At 39.3% G+C, this 15,541-nt stretch overlaps 1 protein-coding gene across 4 annotated transcripts in view; it reads right to left on the reverse strand.

The window, feature by feature from the left end:
- Window positions 1-1,479: 1,479 nt before the first annotated feature.
- Window positions 1,480-15,541, reverse strand: part of MAP3K7CL (MAP3K7 C-terminal like) — a 45,159-nt gene continuing 31,097 nt past the window's right edge. For all 4 annotated transcript variants that reach the window (XM_040582833.1, XM_040582832.1, XM_040582829.1 and 1 more), the window contains 2 exons: window positions 10,473-10,588; window positions 1,480-2,300 (listed from right to left, as the gene is read on the reverse strand). In XM_040582833.1, the coding sequence (XP_040438767.1) occupies window positions 2,120-2,300; window positions 10,473-10,588 (297 nt within the window). In that variant the 3' untranslated portion in view covers window positions 1,480-2,119. The remainder of the gene's footprint in view (window positions 2,301-10,472; window positions 10,589-15,541) is intronic.

Below are 15,541 nucleotides of genomic sequence, written 5' to 3' on the forward strand. Positions count from 1 at the left end.
CCCAGCTTTCCTTCTCCGCCTGACTGTGGCTCTCCCTTGGGTTTTTCTCCGCGATTATGATCTGTTGCTATTCTGACATCTCAAGCATAATGGCTGCACTTCAGAAGAAAATTCCAAGGTGAACACAGTTATTTGTAAGTAAAGTTCTGATGTCTGATCCATCTGCATCTGAAGCCAGGCTGTTAATGAAATAATTTTATGTGCATTGTACAGTTTTCAGTGAATTCACTGAAATCACCACACTGGCTGACATTTTCAAAGCTAGATAGAAAAATCTCAGGCTAAACCAACAGATTAATTTCAAAACCGAGAATCCTCTATTTCAAAACACATAATTACAGTCAAAAGCAATACATCCTAGATACTGCAGTGCCCTGTGCTCAAAGCAAAGCCCTGAAGTCTGTACAGGGCATGTTTCCCACCAGCGCAAAACTCAGACAAGGATTTTCCAGCATTTCCAGGCTTGGAATCTGGAGCGGGGTTTATTCATTATGGATTTTTTTCCTCTTCAACTTTCACAAGATATGGTGAAAACTGGACCCTCAGGTAACAGTGACAGAGGAATAAATACAGTATCATACCGCCCACAGAGCATCCCAGCAGAAAGTCTGTGCCTCAGAGTGGTGGATTCCCTTTTTTTCCTTCATGTCCCTGCACTGGCCAGGGGAAGGCAGTGGGCAGTGCTGGGCATGCACACAGCCCTGCTCCGGCGGCTCAGGAGGAGAAGTGGTGACAAGGCTGTCCTCTCCCACTGCCTCCACATACTCTCCTACTGCAATGTCAGGTGCCTGTAGTAACGCAGAGCCTGTTCTCGTGCCTGTGCTGCAGGGAATTCTGTAGGCAGGTAGCACAAAGAGTTAAAGGGCAGCTTGTACTTTTTTGTCCCCTTTGTTGCTGATATTACTGGGTAACATTTTGGTACCAGAAGACTTCCCCAGCAATTGTTCCGATTAACATAAAATCCCATTTTTATAATAGATCAGCGATAATAAAGATAAAGTTCTGTCAAAAGCCTTAAGTTCAAAATTTTCAATTAACAAGACACATTTCAGTACTAATGACACATCAAGCTGAATTCCAACCTCATGAAGATGTAACAAGCAGCATCTGTCAAGCAGAGTTAAAAATACAGGGTGATTTAAGAACACTCAGAACATAAAATGGCTTTTCTATATCCACTTTTAATGAAAAAAATACTGTATGAATAGAAATGGAAGTATAACAAAGAATTTTCTGTTGATCTAGGAAAATACAGGGATAAATAGAGCAAGGAAAACTAACATTTTACTTCCAGGTTATTTGTGTATCATGGAACTCTTGTCCCTACTTACAGCCACTTATGTTTCAAAACAGACCAGAAAATAAGAACCAAATATCCTCACAGTTTTTTTACTGACATATTCTCAGTTGAAACCATGATGGTGGTATTCTTATATTAATTCTTCATTTCTTGCATGCCAAAAAGTACAATTAAAAGTTTGATCTTACCTGTTTCCTTTTAATTTCATAACTTGCAAATTATTACTGGCAGTACACTTGTTTAAATAAAAAATAATTATGTTACTTCCATATTTAATTTATCAGATTTTATACAACAATGTAAAATTGACATGGGATAATGAAGTATAGCTTTTACCAGTGAGGAGATCTGTTTTAAGATAACTTCCAAACACTTTAGGTATGAGGAAAATAATTAAAAAAATCTTCACCAAACTAAAATTAACATACATATATTCCATATATTAACATTGTCCCTGCTGTATGCCTTAGTATGATCCAAATTTCCAACACAGAGACTATTTATATCATTTTCTAGCATGGCCATATCTTCTTAAATTGGAAGAAATATGTTTAGAAAAGAAACCTGATCTACTAGAACATATAATGGGGATAGATTAACTTCAATTATGTTACTTGAAATAAAATATCCATTATATAATGGATGAAATATCCATTATATTAAGCTTCTGGCTAGCAAGCATTAAATCAAATATAGACTTCTACATACTCTGTATCTGTAGTAAAGTATTATAACATATTAAACAGACCTTTATTTTAAAATCTCTTTCCAGCACAGGACCAATCCTGTATTAACTGCCTCACATAAGCTAGTGGAGAGTTATGAGGACCCCTGTCTTTTTTGGTACTGTATTCTGAGCTTTTCCAGTTGTTCTACACACTGCGTTTGGGCCAGCTTCAGTGTTCGGTTCTCCTCTGTCAGTTCTGCGTACTCCTTAGCCAGCTGAGCAGCATCCATGCTTTCTTTTTCCACTTGTTCCAGCCTGGCAATCAGCTCCTTTCTGATGATTATGAAAAAAACCCAAAGATTAAAAATGGCAGTATGCAAAAATTTGTTGTCATGTGTGAGGTTAAAGCTGGACTATAGATTGTTAGCATGGTATTACTTGTGCTCTTGTGAAACAAAGGCCTAGAAAATTAATTTGTTTTTAATTTGAGTTCTCCTTTTCCCTTAAAAAGATGAGGCTGCCAAAATCTCTGATAGGTTTGCTGTTCAGCAACCAAACCTGCAAAATGCTGAGGACCCTCAAGTGTCTCTAACTTCAGTAAGAGTTGAACATGCAGTTCATGGGGAAGAATCAAATTTCTGGAGACCACATGCTAATATTTTGCCTGAAGAATCACAATTTATTTTTCTTTTGATACCAAACATAATTGAAAGAGCGTGCAGAGGTTTATATTTGGTTGGTTAGCTTTATCAGTTAATTCTGTGAAGCGCACCTGGTTTCCTTTTTCTTTGCTACAAAGAAAACTAGTTCTAGTAAATACAAGGCACATGAATCTAAGCTACATACATTGTTTCTGTAATGTGTTTATGCTCAGGCCTTAGCCCTGCCCCTGAGGAAGAGCGATAGAGCTGCAAACCTGACACCTCCTGGTCTTTTTATGAGAAGAGACAGGAGGATTCAAGCTGTTGCTTCTTTCTGGATGGAGTCACACAGTGCTCTGTATTCCCAGAGCTGGCCAGAGGCTGGAGTCTCCTGTATAGTATCAACTGAAATTACCTCAGCACATGTTAAGATAAAAAAGGTCTTTAAAACAAAACACAATGAAGGCATGAGTAACTCAGAGGGTATCTAATCGCTCTCCACTTAGTTACACAGCAGGCTAGCCTGGCCTCTGCTTCCCTCCCCCCCCCCCAGTCAAATCATTTATTCACCCCTGCTACAGGAAGTCTCTTCTAAAAGGTTCTTAGTTCTTTTGATCATTCTGTCTCACAGATTAGTTAATCTTTAACTGTTCATAGCCCTGTGACTTTATTTCTCAGACGTGTCAAAGCAATGCTTGCAGATCATCAGCAGGAAGATGTAATGCCTTCAAAGTGGATAGCTTCTGCTGCACTCTTTAAAGGAGCTCTCTTGTCAAGCTGGACCAGTGCCTTCAGACAAGAAAGTCCTACAGACCAGTAATTCTATTGCCACAGGCCAGAGTATTCATGAAATAACAACATTTCAGTATTTGCGGATCACTTACATTACTTATAGCTGCCAAACCACCACTTCCAGCAGCGAAACTGTAAGCATCTGGGTTTTGAAAAACACGTCTGTCTGGCCTTCTTTTAGGATCAGTTTGATCTTCCTCTGGTCTTTACTACAGCTTTCAGTGATAGCATAGCATACCCATGGTTTAGCTGCTTACAGACACAGTTACTTCAGTTCAAGGAGTCGCAAGGCAAGCAAAGACCCCTGGCACACTCATTTCTCCCAACTGTGTTTCCCATACAAAGAAAAGAAGGGAAGAGTTAGCAGCCAATACAGCAATTTTAGATCATCCAAAAGTTGTAGTATATAGAAACCCTCCTGTAGCTAAACATGTTGCCTTTGTTTTATACCACCAAAGTAATGTATAGCAGCTATGCTACAGCAAAGCCTCTCCTCTTTCCTTTTACCAGGAGAAATGTATATTCAATAAGGTCTTCAAGAAAAAATATCAAGAGCGTATTTTTGTTCAGCAGAATTCCATTAACATTTGGCACAATATAGTTGTAAAAATTTTACAAGCAGCAAGCTATTAACGGATTAATTCCTCTTTGCTCGGGCCATGCTAGATCAACCAATTTTCAAATTGGCCAAGATGAACTGATCTTGCTAGACAGCTCCTGTCGATGGAACTATAGGCCACAAAGGAATAACTGCACGTATGCTTTAGAGAGTGAGCTTCAGCAATATTCTTTGCAATTATTCTACTGGTGCAATGCTGGACTGAAGGATTAAATTAAGCTCTTTCAAATTACAGACTGTTGACTCAGAAGCATTTCAGACAAATCAATTCAGAATCATTCTTCTTTACTTTTCTTACAAAGTCCTTAAAAGGGAAATGCAGTGAACGCACTAATAAGTAATCAGCATCCTAAAAGCAGGTAAACCTTTTCCACAGGGACTTTTAGTACACGTGAAAGAAGGTAATAACTACTCTATTTGGACTTGAGCCAGGAGTGGCACAGACAGACAGTGTGCAAACTCAGACAGCTCTATTAATGAATGTCAGTCCTGATTTGATAAGATGAGACTATGTGCTGGCATGGCTTATGTGCTGCTTTATCGTAATACTCAAGCAGCACAGATAACTTTTTTTAGCCTGGGATTTAGCTTTGCTATTAAAGAAAGTATAAATGCATTAAAATAAAAATATACTTATTGCTGTAGTCCACACTCTAGGACTTCCCTTGCAGAAAGCAGTTTCCTTGCACTGAGGTAGTAAAATTGCCCACTTCTGAGTCAGCAGAACCCACTTATTCCCTTCCCATCAGGATCAACACCTGTTTACAGGGTAGGGTGATGTTTCAGGCAAATACTGTCAGCCTGCCACAAAGATCTAAAATTAGAGTACCAGGGAATTGCTAAATGTTATGAATGGTGTGGTTTACGAAGCTCACAAAAGGATGAGGACAGTAACTAACATTTGCTTCTGATCTAATCCAGGATTTGAACTTAGCTTCCAGAGGTTAAAGAACTCCATACTAAGCTCTTGCACCATGTAGCCTTTGTTATGGATGCTTAATAAATAGATCTAGCACTGCGTAATCTATGTTTTCTGTTAATGGTTACCCTGAGTTTAAATATTAACAGCATTGATAAGGTATTTTCTAAAGTGGTGCTGTAATGTACACTTTAAGTGTTGTTTTTCAGGGAGAGGTTTGGATGGGAAGACGAGTGTGATTTGCAATGTAAACCAATAAACCACAAGCCATACCAGAGCAGAAGAAAAACCCAGCACGTTCTTAGGGAAAGTATTTCTCTTGTCCTGGCCTTAATGACTGCCCATGCAGAGAATAGAGTTCCTTTACAGTAATATTCTCAATGAATAAATACCAAGAAAAGTAACAGAAAAAGCAGAGAAATCTATCTGGAGATAAGTGCAATTGGAGATGGACTGGACTCAAGGAAAACTGCTTCCACAGTGCAAAGAAAGAGGCAGGCTTCTCTTTCCTCTGTTGTGAACAACGCATTCAGGACCGTGCATCTGCTGTCCTACACATTTCTTCCTGACTAACATGTGTCTGTATTCTGGTGGCCATAGGGTCATTTACTTTTCCCACACTTGACATGGCTGTTATGTCAGGAGGAATAACGAGACCCTGTAAAGTAATTGCTGTCTGAGGAGACTGCCCTTGCATGTTCGAAGTCTACTAATTAATTTTTAAAACAATGAGACAGCCTGTTTTAATCTAAATGAAAATATGTCTCAGATGCCAGCACATGAAAGATCCTTAAGTACTCGTCACTGCAATAGGGCAGATTGAGGTTTCTCTTTTATTAGAAAAGCTGTAATTTCCACTATTTGGCCAGTAACATGTATTTTGGATACATGAATACATAAATAATGAAAAATCAGGTCTAGGATGGGAAAAATTATTAAGAAAAAAGATTGCCTTTATGGTTTACACCAATCTTTTCCTGCAGTACTTGCAAGTCTGAAGACTACTTGTCTCAATGGTGTTGGGAAAGATACTACAGAAATAGCATACCTGGAGAAACCATCTAGACTTGAGACCTTAGAAACAGTCCTATGGTCATGAGAATGTGCTAAAGAATATGGAAGGATCCCACCAAATTAAGCAGACATCTCCACTGCATGTCCACTGTAATACGTGTAAAAGAAGGAAAAGAAATCATATCCATGGCAAAGGAGTGATCCTAAACCAGGTGGTGAGCAAATGATATTTTCTGGAGAGTTATATTAGAATTGTCTGGGGGAGGAAAAAGAGAAAACCAGCCAGTGCTAAGAATATAAGATATAGCTAGCAACCATGGCAACTCTAATATTTAACTACATAATCCAGGGTCATTATCTAGTAATAGCAATATAACAAGTGCTCAAAATAACCAACCATCCCATCCCTTTCACCCAAACTTAGATACCCAAAAACATCTGTTATGGAAATACATGTGTGTTTCTGGAACATAAATTAAATTACATTCTGTGACCTAAATGTGGTGTGTTCTCACTTCCACACCCTTTTCTTCCTTTTCGATCATGTCTCCCATTCCAAAGTGATTTTGTCCCATGTACTACATATTGCTGGCATAAATGGGAAGAGTTTGAGTGAAGACAGCAAACAAAGCTATGATTATTTATATTAACAAAAAAATCTACCCAATGTTCTCTTAAATTCTTTCAATTTCTTGCTTCCTTTTCTTCTTTTCTTTTTCCTGAGTAACTTCTTTTCCCTTTCTTACTTGCTTTGTCCTTTGATTTTCCCTTTTTTGAACTGCAACCTCCCTTTCTCTCTCACATTTCCTATTTTCCTGTGAAACAGCTGTCTTCTCTCCCACTCCCAGCCTAACACATTCTGTTTCTGTCTACATTGTGTACAAAAGAAATGGGCAAATAAGCTCTGTTCTTGTCTTGATGAAAAGCAACCCTTGTCATTTCACACCACTGCCTTTCTATACTTCAGCCATACTTGATCCTCACACTACAGTGAGAAACAAGTCAAGCTAAGCAGAGTTAAAAGCCTTTGAAAAGTTGCAAAAGAGTAAATGTTTTTGACTATTTTAAAACAATATTATTCAACTTCCTATTTCTTAAAGATGCCTCCTTTAGAATTATGCCTGCATGTGTTATTTCATGTATCAAAGGTTACACGTAACTTTGGAGGTTGGAACAATAATTGTTTAAAGTACAATGAATACCGTTCCATTTTTTGTTTTACTAAAAAGCTCCAATACCTGTATGGACATTTATGTCAGGTTAATTTAAAATTATATCTTCCTCCTAGCCAGAAAAATCAAAAATACTTGCTCAATCCGTTTCCTGTTCTTTTCCTGACAATCATTGTCTTCAGTATTCTGTGTGCACAGTGTATATCAGCACCATAGATGCAGGCACTGCCAGGTGGGACTTGACATTTTAATTCCACAGGTGAGTTGATCTGTGGAGAGGAAGTCGGGAGCACTGCCAGGGTCACCACCCAACAGCACTTCTGGTTGCCCTCGGTAAAATTGCACACTAAAGAACAATGCACAAATTGTTTGTTCCCATTACAAGGGCTGAAACTCTATCTTTGCCCATTTTATCAAAAGCATATTTACAAGAAGTAGACAATAGATAGCAAGTATATTAGGCAGTTGTGAATCTTTATTTCTATACATTCAAATTCAAATGTAGAAGATACAGATACCTGCAACAGGGGCAAATTCCAGAAAGTTGCAAAATTTTTTTTGAGATTTGATTATAATTGCTTTTGAGGCTAAAAGCCGCGCATCTCATCAAACTTTTTAGAAAAGTCAAAGCATCCTTTCCTTCTGAGAATGCAATATTCCACAACACACGTGCTACCCCAGCCATTGTAACCCACTCTTCATTCAGCATGTTACCCCATAAACTTCCTTTAAACCAGTGATCATCAGACCAAAACTCTCTTTTACTCCTTGCTTACTCCTTCAGCTCCACACTTGCTCACTTTCTATCTAGTTTTGTATAAAAGTCAAGGTTAATGTGTTCAGGTTGCACATGTGTGTAACAGTATATGTGTCCTAATAACTTTTTGATCTACCTTTCAATTTCAACCAAACTTCATGCAGTGAAGAGATCCCAATTAGTTTCTGGAAGGTTTTATAAAAAACAGACTGCTACAGAAAGGAAAGAGACTCCAAAGGGGAAAGGAAGTATCACGAGACCTCCAAAATACTATCAAATGGCGAATCTATCAGGAGGGAGAAGCCATGAACAGTTCCCCTCTGGAGAAAAAAAGCTTCAGTTGGCACTTGCAGCTTTTTAAACCTCAAAATCAAATAACCACAAGTGCACCAATCTGTAGGAAATCAAACATTTTCAATCCCAGTGTTTGTAGGACCACGTCCTCAGATAAAGAGATTTGGAAGGTCGTGACAGGACTTGCACTGATATTTGTCATGTTTAGGCATTTCACAGCTACACAGCATGTGAATATCGAGGCCACAGATATGCAATTAGAATGCACAGAATAATCACAATAATTCTATTTGCTGCCTGATTCAGCCACTCTTGTTTTAACATATGTTAACTGGGACATGAAATACTCTATCCACAGAACAGGTTCAGCAAAGGTAGCAGTGGTGGAAGCTTCCTCACATTGTTCTACTGTTGACATCCACTGCTGGAATGTAGGAAAATGCCAGCCTGAAGCTCCATAGTTCATCCAGGATAACTGCTGCTGAGAGTCTGACTTCTGGGCTCAGGGGTTGATCAGGATAGTTTTAAGCTCAGGGAAACAATTTTGTGCATCTATCTGCCATTCCCAAGGAGCAAAATATTTCTAATTCAGCTAGTATCACAGACTCCACAGATTAAAAAAAAATGCATTCAAACAGTGTATTTTTTTCATTCTAGTAAATGCAGAAATATATATATGAGTCTAGTTTTCAAGGGCACATTCTTCATAAATGTGCATAAATGATTCAGGGATGTGTTGGTATCAATGACACTCTTATATTAATAGACTAAACCCCAAACAATCTAAGGCTGCCTTTTGAGTTTATACATCTAAAGTCAAGCACTTAAAAAACCATTTAATATTTATTTTCCATTTGGGTTTTCAGAGAAGACAAACACACACTTTCCACTGAATTCACTTGGTTGCTAAATACACATGTAAGCAGCTTCTATTAGACAATCAATTTGATAAAATATTGCAAAATTATTTCATTTAATTATCTTTTCTACATCTTTTTAAAAACACCAACTACTTTTCATTGGCCAATTTTAATTAATGACGAATCAAATGCAAACACTGGGACAATGCAGTGTTAATCTCTTCTGGATATTTTTTCTTCTTTTTTAAGTTTTATGCCAGTCTGTCAGCAATTGAGTGCCATGCAGGTCCTACAGTGGAAGGGGATTTGTGGTGGGAAACCTCAACTAGTTCTGACACTTTAGGCAACAACTAACTATACTGTGCCTGTAGCCATCAACCCCCATAAATACCAGTCACTTTCTTACCCTTCATAGTCTGGATTCAAGGAGATCTTTGGCTATCTTACTTGTAAGACTACAGGATTTCACCAGTTTCCCTCCCATCAGCTTGCTTCTACAGCTAAAGACTCCCATGGATACAAACTTGGCTGAGCTGCATGGTCAGCTGTCCGAAGAGTGCTATGGAACAAAGCGGTCAATCTAACACTCAAAGCCCACTCTGCAACAGGGCTCTTTTAACTCCTCTTACTATATTACAAATTTCTGTTCAAGCAGCATTTGGAAGAATGATGGTGTGGTCTTCATTTTCACAAGAACACTGACAGATCGGTACTGAGGTAACTCTCCCTGAGGAGGGCAACGCTGCTTGAAGTCACCTTCAGTGTGAATGTAAAAATAAAAAAGCATTTGAAAGAGAAAGCTTACTTAGCAGTTATTCCTTAGGGTTGGTTGTCTTTAAAACTTTCACTTCTCTTTCTCTGAATTTCTTTTTCGGGTTTCTTGTGGAAAGGGACAAAGAGTCACAGAGTGCACTTTGCCATTTAATAGTCATGCGAAAATGACAAGGGTATGAGTATAGGCCATAGACAAGAAAAAAAAGTCTCCAGCTTATGCACTTTGGGTATGAACACCTAAAATATCAATGTACATGGAGACAATACACCTCACAGAAAAATGCTTACCAATATTGTCAAGTACTCTAAACCTAACTGAGGATCCATTATGTTCTTCATTAAAACATGTACAGTTACATTTTAAAAATTTCCCTAAAACTAAAAAGGAGGCTCACACCAGCTTAACTAGATTGTTGTGTGACCCGGAGGCTGTCAATGAAGGTTTTAAGGGACATCTGTATAGCTGAGGGCCCAGAACTATGACAGCTTTGTGTCCTTGGTGGCCTCAGTTGTTCCTATGGACCAATGGCCAAACTGTTGTGCTGTAGTGTGACTGTCAGGTAGAGGTGTAAGGTCAGAAAATACCATGTGAAACCCTCATGTTTAAAATAGCATTTTACTAAGAGAATATACAACAGCAAATACTTTGGGGAAGTTACTCACTTTCTTTCTTCCAGCAGAGCAATTTCTTTCTTGACCTCATGGTACTCTTCTGCTATTTTGCAGTGCTGTTTGTACACCTGCATAGATTCCTTAGAGTCATGACAAGGAGGCAGTGGCTTTAAGAAAAGAAAAAAAGATATATATACATAAACTACTTTTAAATATTAGGAAAAATCACATTTTGAAAGGTACAAGATTTATCTTAATTCCTGTGAGAATACTTCAAGACTTTCCCCCTCGTCCCCACCTAACTTCAGGATACAGCCAAATATTCCTAGCAATGGCCTTTCATGGAAGGGAAAAAAACATTTCCCTGCATAAGAATATTCATAAACCTTCAAACCTTGTAAGATTTTTCAGAACTTTCCTGGTCACCTTTGCAAAGATTGTTCAAAGAAAGATTTCTCCCTTACTTCCCTCTTTTTCAGCTGTAGTGATATAAGAAAACTAAACCTGATGCATTGATCAGACCCATAAAATACATGAGCATGTTTTCACTGCAAGAAAACAATTCACAAGAAATTGCAGCACTGAGCAGAAGGGTAATTTGGCTGCAAATGAACTCTTAGCCTCCAATTCTGCAAGATGAGAAGACATGGAAAACTATCGACTAAGCACTCTTTTTTTCCATAGATGCAATGCTTATTCCAGCTTATTACTAAATGGGACAGGACCACGAACTGGGACATGAGCTGATTCTGCTGGACTCAACAGGAGTTATGATATTGCCTCCGCCAGTGCAGCCAAGATTTCATGATGGGTTCTATCCCAGCAACACCTCAAGCTGTAAGTAGTTTGCTCAAGATCATACCCAGTTTCTCTGCATCTCTATTCCCTGTAGAAGAAGGGGATATTTTAGTCAGCAGAAATTATGAGAGTTACATCAGCTATATTTGCAAAATGTTTTACATTTCCATGAGAAGTACAGGTGAGATTGAGAGTGGAGGGATGAGAGCAATTAAAAAAAAAAAAAATCAGATAAAAAAGACTCAGTGAGGGCAAAAGCACTGTACCTCCTAACCTAAATGCTGGCATTATTGCAGCAAGATTTTAAGTGTTTTTCAATGCACACTGGAGGTAATAAATATGGGAAATAAATTCTCTCTGTCCCGGGACACCTCATATATATTTCAAGCAAGATCTTGAAAATACAGTTTGGTTAAATGCTAGTGCTTTTTGCTCCTTAAGAAGAATGCAACTTAATTCAGGCTTCAGGCTTGACCGTCACATTTTGGCTATAACACTTTCAGGAAGCGTAGTATTTTTAAATTATTAGCTATGAATCAATTGACTGTAAATGAACTACAAATAGCATGCTTGAGCCACCTGTTTGAAGCAAAAGGAAGCACTTAAAATAGTTTCTTTACTGCCCAGTTAAAGAACATCCAATTGCCTTTCACAATACAAGCAGATTATTTTTTATTTCATGTTGTCCTACTTTGACTCTTCTCCGTAGTATATTCCTTCAATGACATTGTCAGGAAAAGAAAAGCATAAGTCTTCAGACTTCTCCTATTTATGATCTTGTAAACATTTCCTTTAAACTGGAAATTTAAATTTTACTGAACATATTCAGAGCCAAAGATTAAAAATAATTTTATCTGGGATGCAGGGTAAGTTGGCTTCAGATATACCCCAATGTACAGAGGTATCTAGTATATGAACCTTACAATTACTTGTAGAAGGTACGTGGTTCCTCACAGAAATTTTAACACAGACACTTGTTTTTCATGTTCTAAATGTAAAAATGCTGTGGCAGAATTGTTTCACAGCACATTGTTTCATTCTCTCTGAGCTTGGAGAATTTAGGAACCCAGGGAAAGGACAGTCCATTACTTGATGAATCTGGTCCCTGGGAAAGGGTTTTTCATTGCATTTCATTGTGGATGAGCAACAGCACCATTCATATAGCCAGCCAAATAATAACCATAAATTTAACAAGACAGAATATAGAAGTCTCAGTGCTGTAATCCAAGAATGCAAGGGTGAGCCAAAGTAGCATCTCTGGTATCTACCAGAGATCAGCAAACAACAAATGCGTCACAATAAAACAATTTTGAACAGTACCCAAGGGGAAAGTCCCCAAGCAGTGACACTTCAAAAGAAAAAAAACACTTTGCTCTTGCTTCCAACTTAGTTTCCACAAATCTAGCTGGTTTAAACCAGTTTAAAAATTAAAGCAGCATTCGGGTTCTATATTCCAGCTTCCCACTCAAAAGATATATATAGAGAGCTAAAAATTATCTAGTCATGCTGAGACTTAGTATCTAATTCCCACTTAGAACCAGTTGCTGACTTTCAAACCCCTTCCTATCACTGTTTCTTCTTCAGTGTCATTTTGTCTTACATTGATATTTTATCACTCAAAATAAACCGACAACAAAAGATACAGTTCACTAATATTCTGTTCATAAAATTCTTTTTAATCTTGTCTGATGCTATTAAGCACAATATCAAGAACTTTCTAAATTTTGAGCGTACTTTTACTTTAAAATGTAAATTTGATTATGTTTTTATATGACTAGATGATAGGAAAATTTAGTTTGGTCTTTTGCAGTTTTGCAATTTCTGAAAAAGGTTTTCAAGATAGTACCTACAGTGTTCATGTGTAATTTCTGGCCAGTAGAACATGAAACAGGCTTATGCATTCATTATTTAACAAACACCTCTACTGTAATCACAAGAAAAAATTGAAAGATGCAAGTCAGGACAGTTCTTTGCTGCCCACCAGAAAATGCAAGCCAACACAAAAGCACAGAAAAATTATTTCACCCATGTCTAACAGCCTACTTTTTTAACATAAAAAAGAGTGCAAAGAACTAATGATACATCTGGGATTGGGATAAATCAGGATAAAGCCCTGGAGGTAAGAGGGGCCCAATCAAGCTGGTTAATATTCAAGGATCACCTCCTCCAAGCTCTGGAATGATGCGTCCCAGCAAAGAGCAAGTCAGGCAAAAACTCCTGGAGGTCTGCATGGGTGAGCAAGGAGCTCCTGGACAAACTCAAACACAAAAAGGAAGCCACCCACAAGGGTGGGAGCAAGGACAGGTAGCCTGGGAGGGACACAGAAAATTTGTCCAATCAGCCAGGGATCACATTAGGAAAGCTAATGCCTGGTAGAATTAAAACTGGCCAGGGACACCAAAGGCAACAAGAAAAGCTTCTACAGGTACATCGGTGATAAAAAGAAGACTAGGGAAAACGTGGGTCATCTCTGGAAGGAAACAGATGTGAGTACCCAGGATATGGAGAAGGCTGAGGTATTCAATGACTTTTTCACTTCAGTCTTCACCAGCAAGTGCTCCAGCCACACTGCCCAAGTCACGTAAAGCAAAGGCAGAGACTAGGAAAATGAAGAACCACCCACTATAGGAGAAGATCAGGTTCATGACCACCTAAGGAACTTGAAGGTGCACAAGACCATGGGACCTGATCAGATGCATCCGTGAGTCCTGGGGGAACTGGTGGATGAAGTTGCTAAGCCCTGTCCATCATATTTGAGAAGTTGTGGCAGTCTGATGAAGTTCCCATGGACTGGAAAAGGGGAAACATAACCCCCATTTTTAAAAAGGGAAATAAGGAAGACCCAGGGAACTACAGGCCATTCAGTCCAACCTCTGTGCCTGACAAGATCATGGAGCAGATTCTCCTGGAAACTATGCTAAGGCACATGGGAAGGAGGTGACAGCCAACATGACTTCACTAAGGGCCAATCATGCCTGACAAATTTAGTGGCCTTCTATGATGGGGTTACAGCACTGGTGGATGAGGGAAGAGCAATTGACATCATCTACCTAGACTTGTGCAAAGCATTTGACAATGTCCCACACAACGTCCTTATCCCTAAATTGAAGAGACATGGATGTGATGGATGGACCACTTGGTGGCTAAGGAACCGGCTGGATGGTTGCACACAAAGAATTGTGGTCAATGGTTTGATGTCCAAGTGGAGACCAGTGACAAGTGGCATTCCTCAGGGGTTGGTACTGGGACCAGTGCTTTTTAACATCAGAGACAGGATTGAGTGCACCCTCAGCAAGTTTGCCAATGACACCAAGCTGTGTGGTGTGGTCGACACGCTGGAGGGAAGGGATGCCAAACAGAGGGACCTTGAGAGGCTTGAGAGGTGGGCCCATGTGAACCTTATGAAGTTCAACAAGGCCGAGTGCAAGGTCCTGCATGTGGGTTGGGGCAATCCCAAGCACAAATACAGGCTGGACAGAGAATGGATTGAGAGCAGCCCTGAGGAGGACTTGCAGGTAGTGGCTGACAAGAAGCTCAACATGACCCAGCAATGTGCGCTTGCAGCCGAGAAAGCCAGCCATATCCTGGTTGCATCAAAAGAAGTGTGACCAGCAGGTTGAGTGAGGTGATTCACCTCCACCTGGAGTACTGTGTTCGGCTCTGGGAACACATAAGACATATGAAGGACATCAACCTGTTGGATTGTCCAAGAGGAGGGCCATGAAGATGATCAGGGGGCTGGAGCACCTGTCCTGTGAAGATAGGCTGAGACAGTTGGGGTTTTTCAGCCTGGAGAAGAGAAGGCTCCGGGGAGACCTTCCAGTACTTAAAGGGGGCCCACAGGAAAGCTGGAGAGGGACTTTTTACAAGGGCATGTAGTGATAGAACAAGGGGTAACAGCTTTAAACTGAAAGAGGGCAGATTTAGGTTAGACATTAGGAAGAAATTCTTCACTATGAAGGTGGTGAGGCACTGCAACACATTGCCCGGAGAAACTGTGGATGCCCCAACCCTGGAAGCGTTCAAGGCCAGGTTGGACAGAGCTTTGAGCAACCTGGTCTAGTGGAAGATGTCATGGCAGGGGGGTGGAACTAGATGGTCTTTAAGGTCCCTTCCAACTCAAAACATTCTATCATTCTATGATCTGTTCCCACCAAGAGAAGCATTTTCAGGAGATGGCAGGGAAAACTGAAAAACAAATGCAGAAAGAGAAGCAAAACTTGCTTGTTCCAAAAAGGTAACTCCAACTAGCCAACAGATGTTTGCAATATTAACATAATTACACAGAAAAGGAAACAATAGCAGAATAGTAAGTTATTGGA

The sequence above is a fragment of the Falco naumanni genome, chromosome 2 (genome assembly GCF_017639655.2).
Source record: "Falco naumanni isolate bFalNau1 chromosome 2, bFalNau1.pat, whole genome shotgun sequence".
Classification (NCBI taxonomy): domain Eukaryota; kingdom Metazoa; phylum Chordata; class Aves; order Falconiformes; family Falconidae; genus Falco; species Falco naumanni.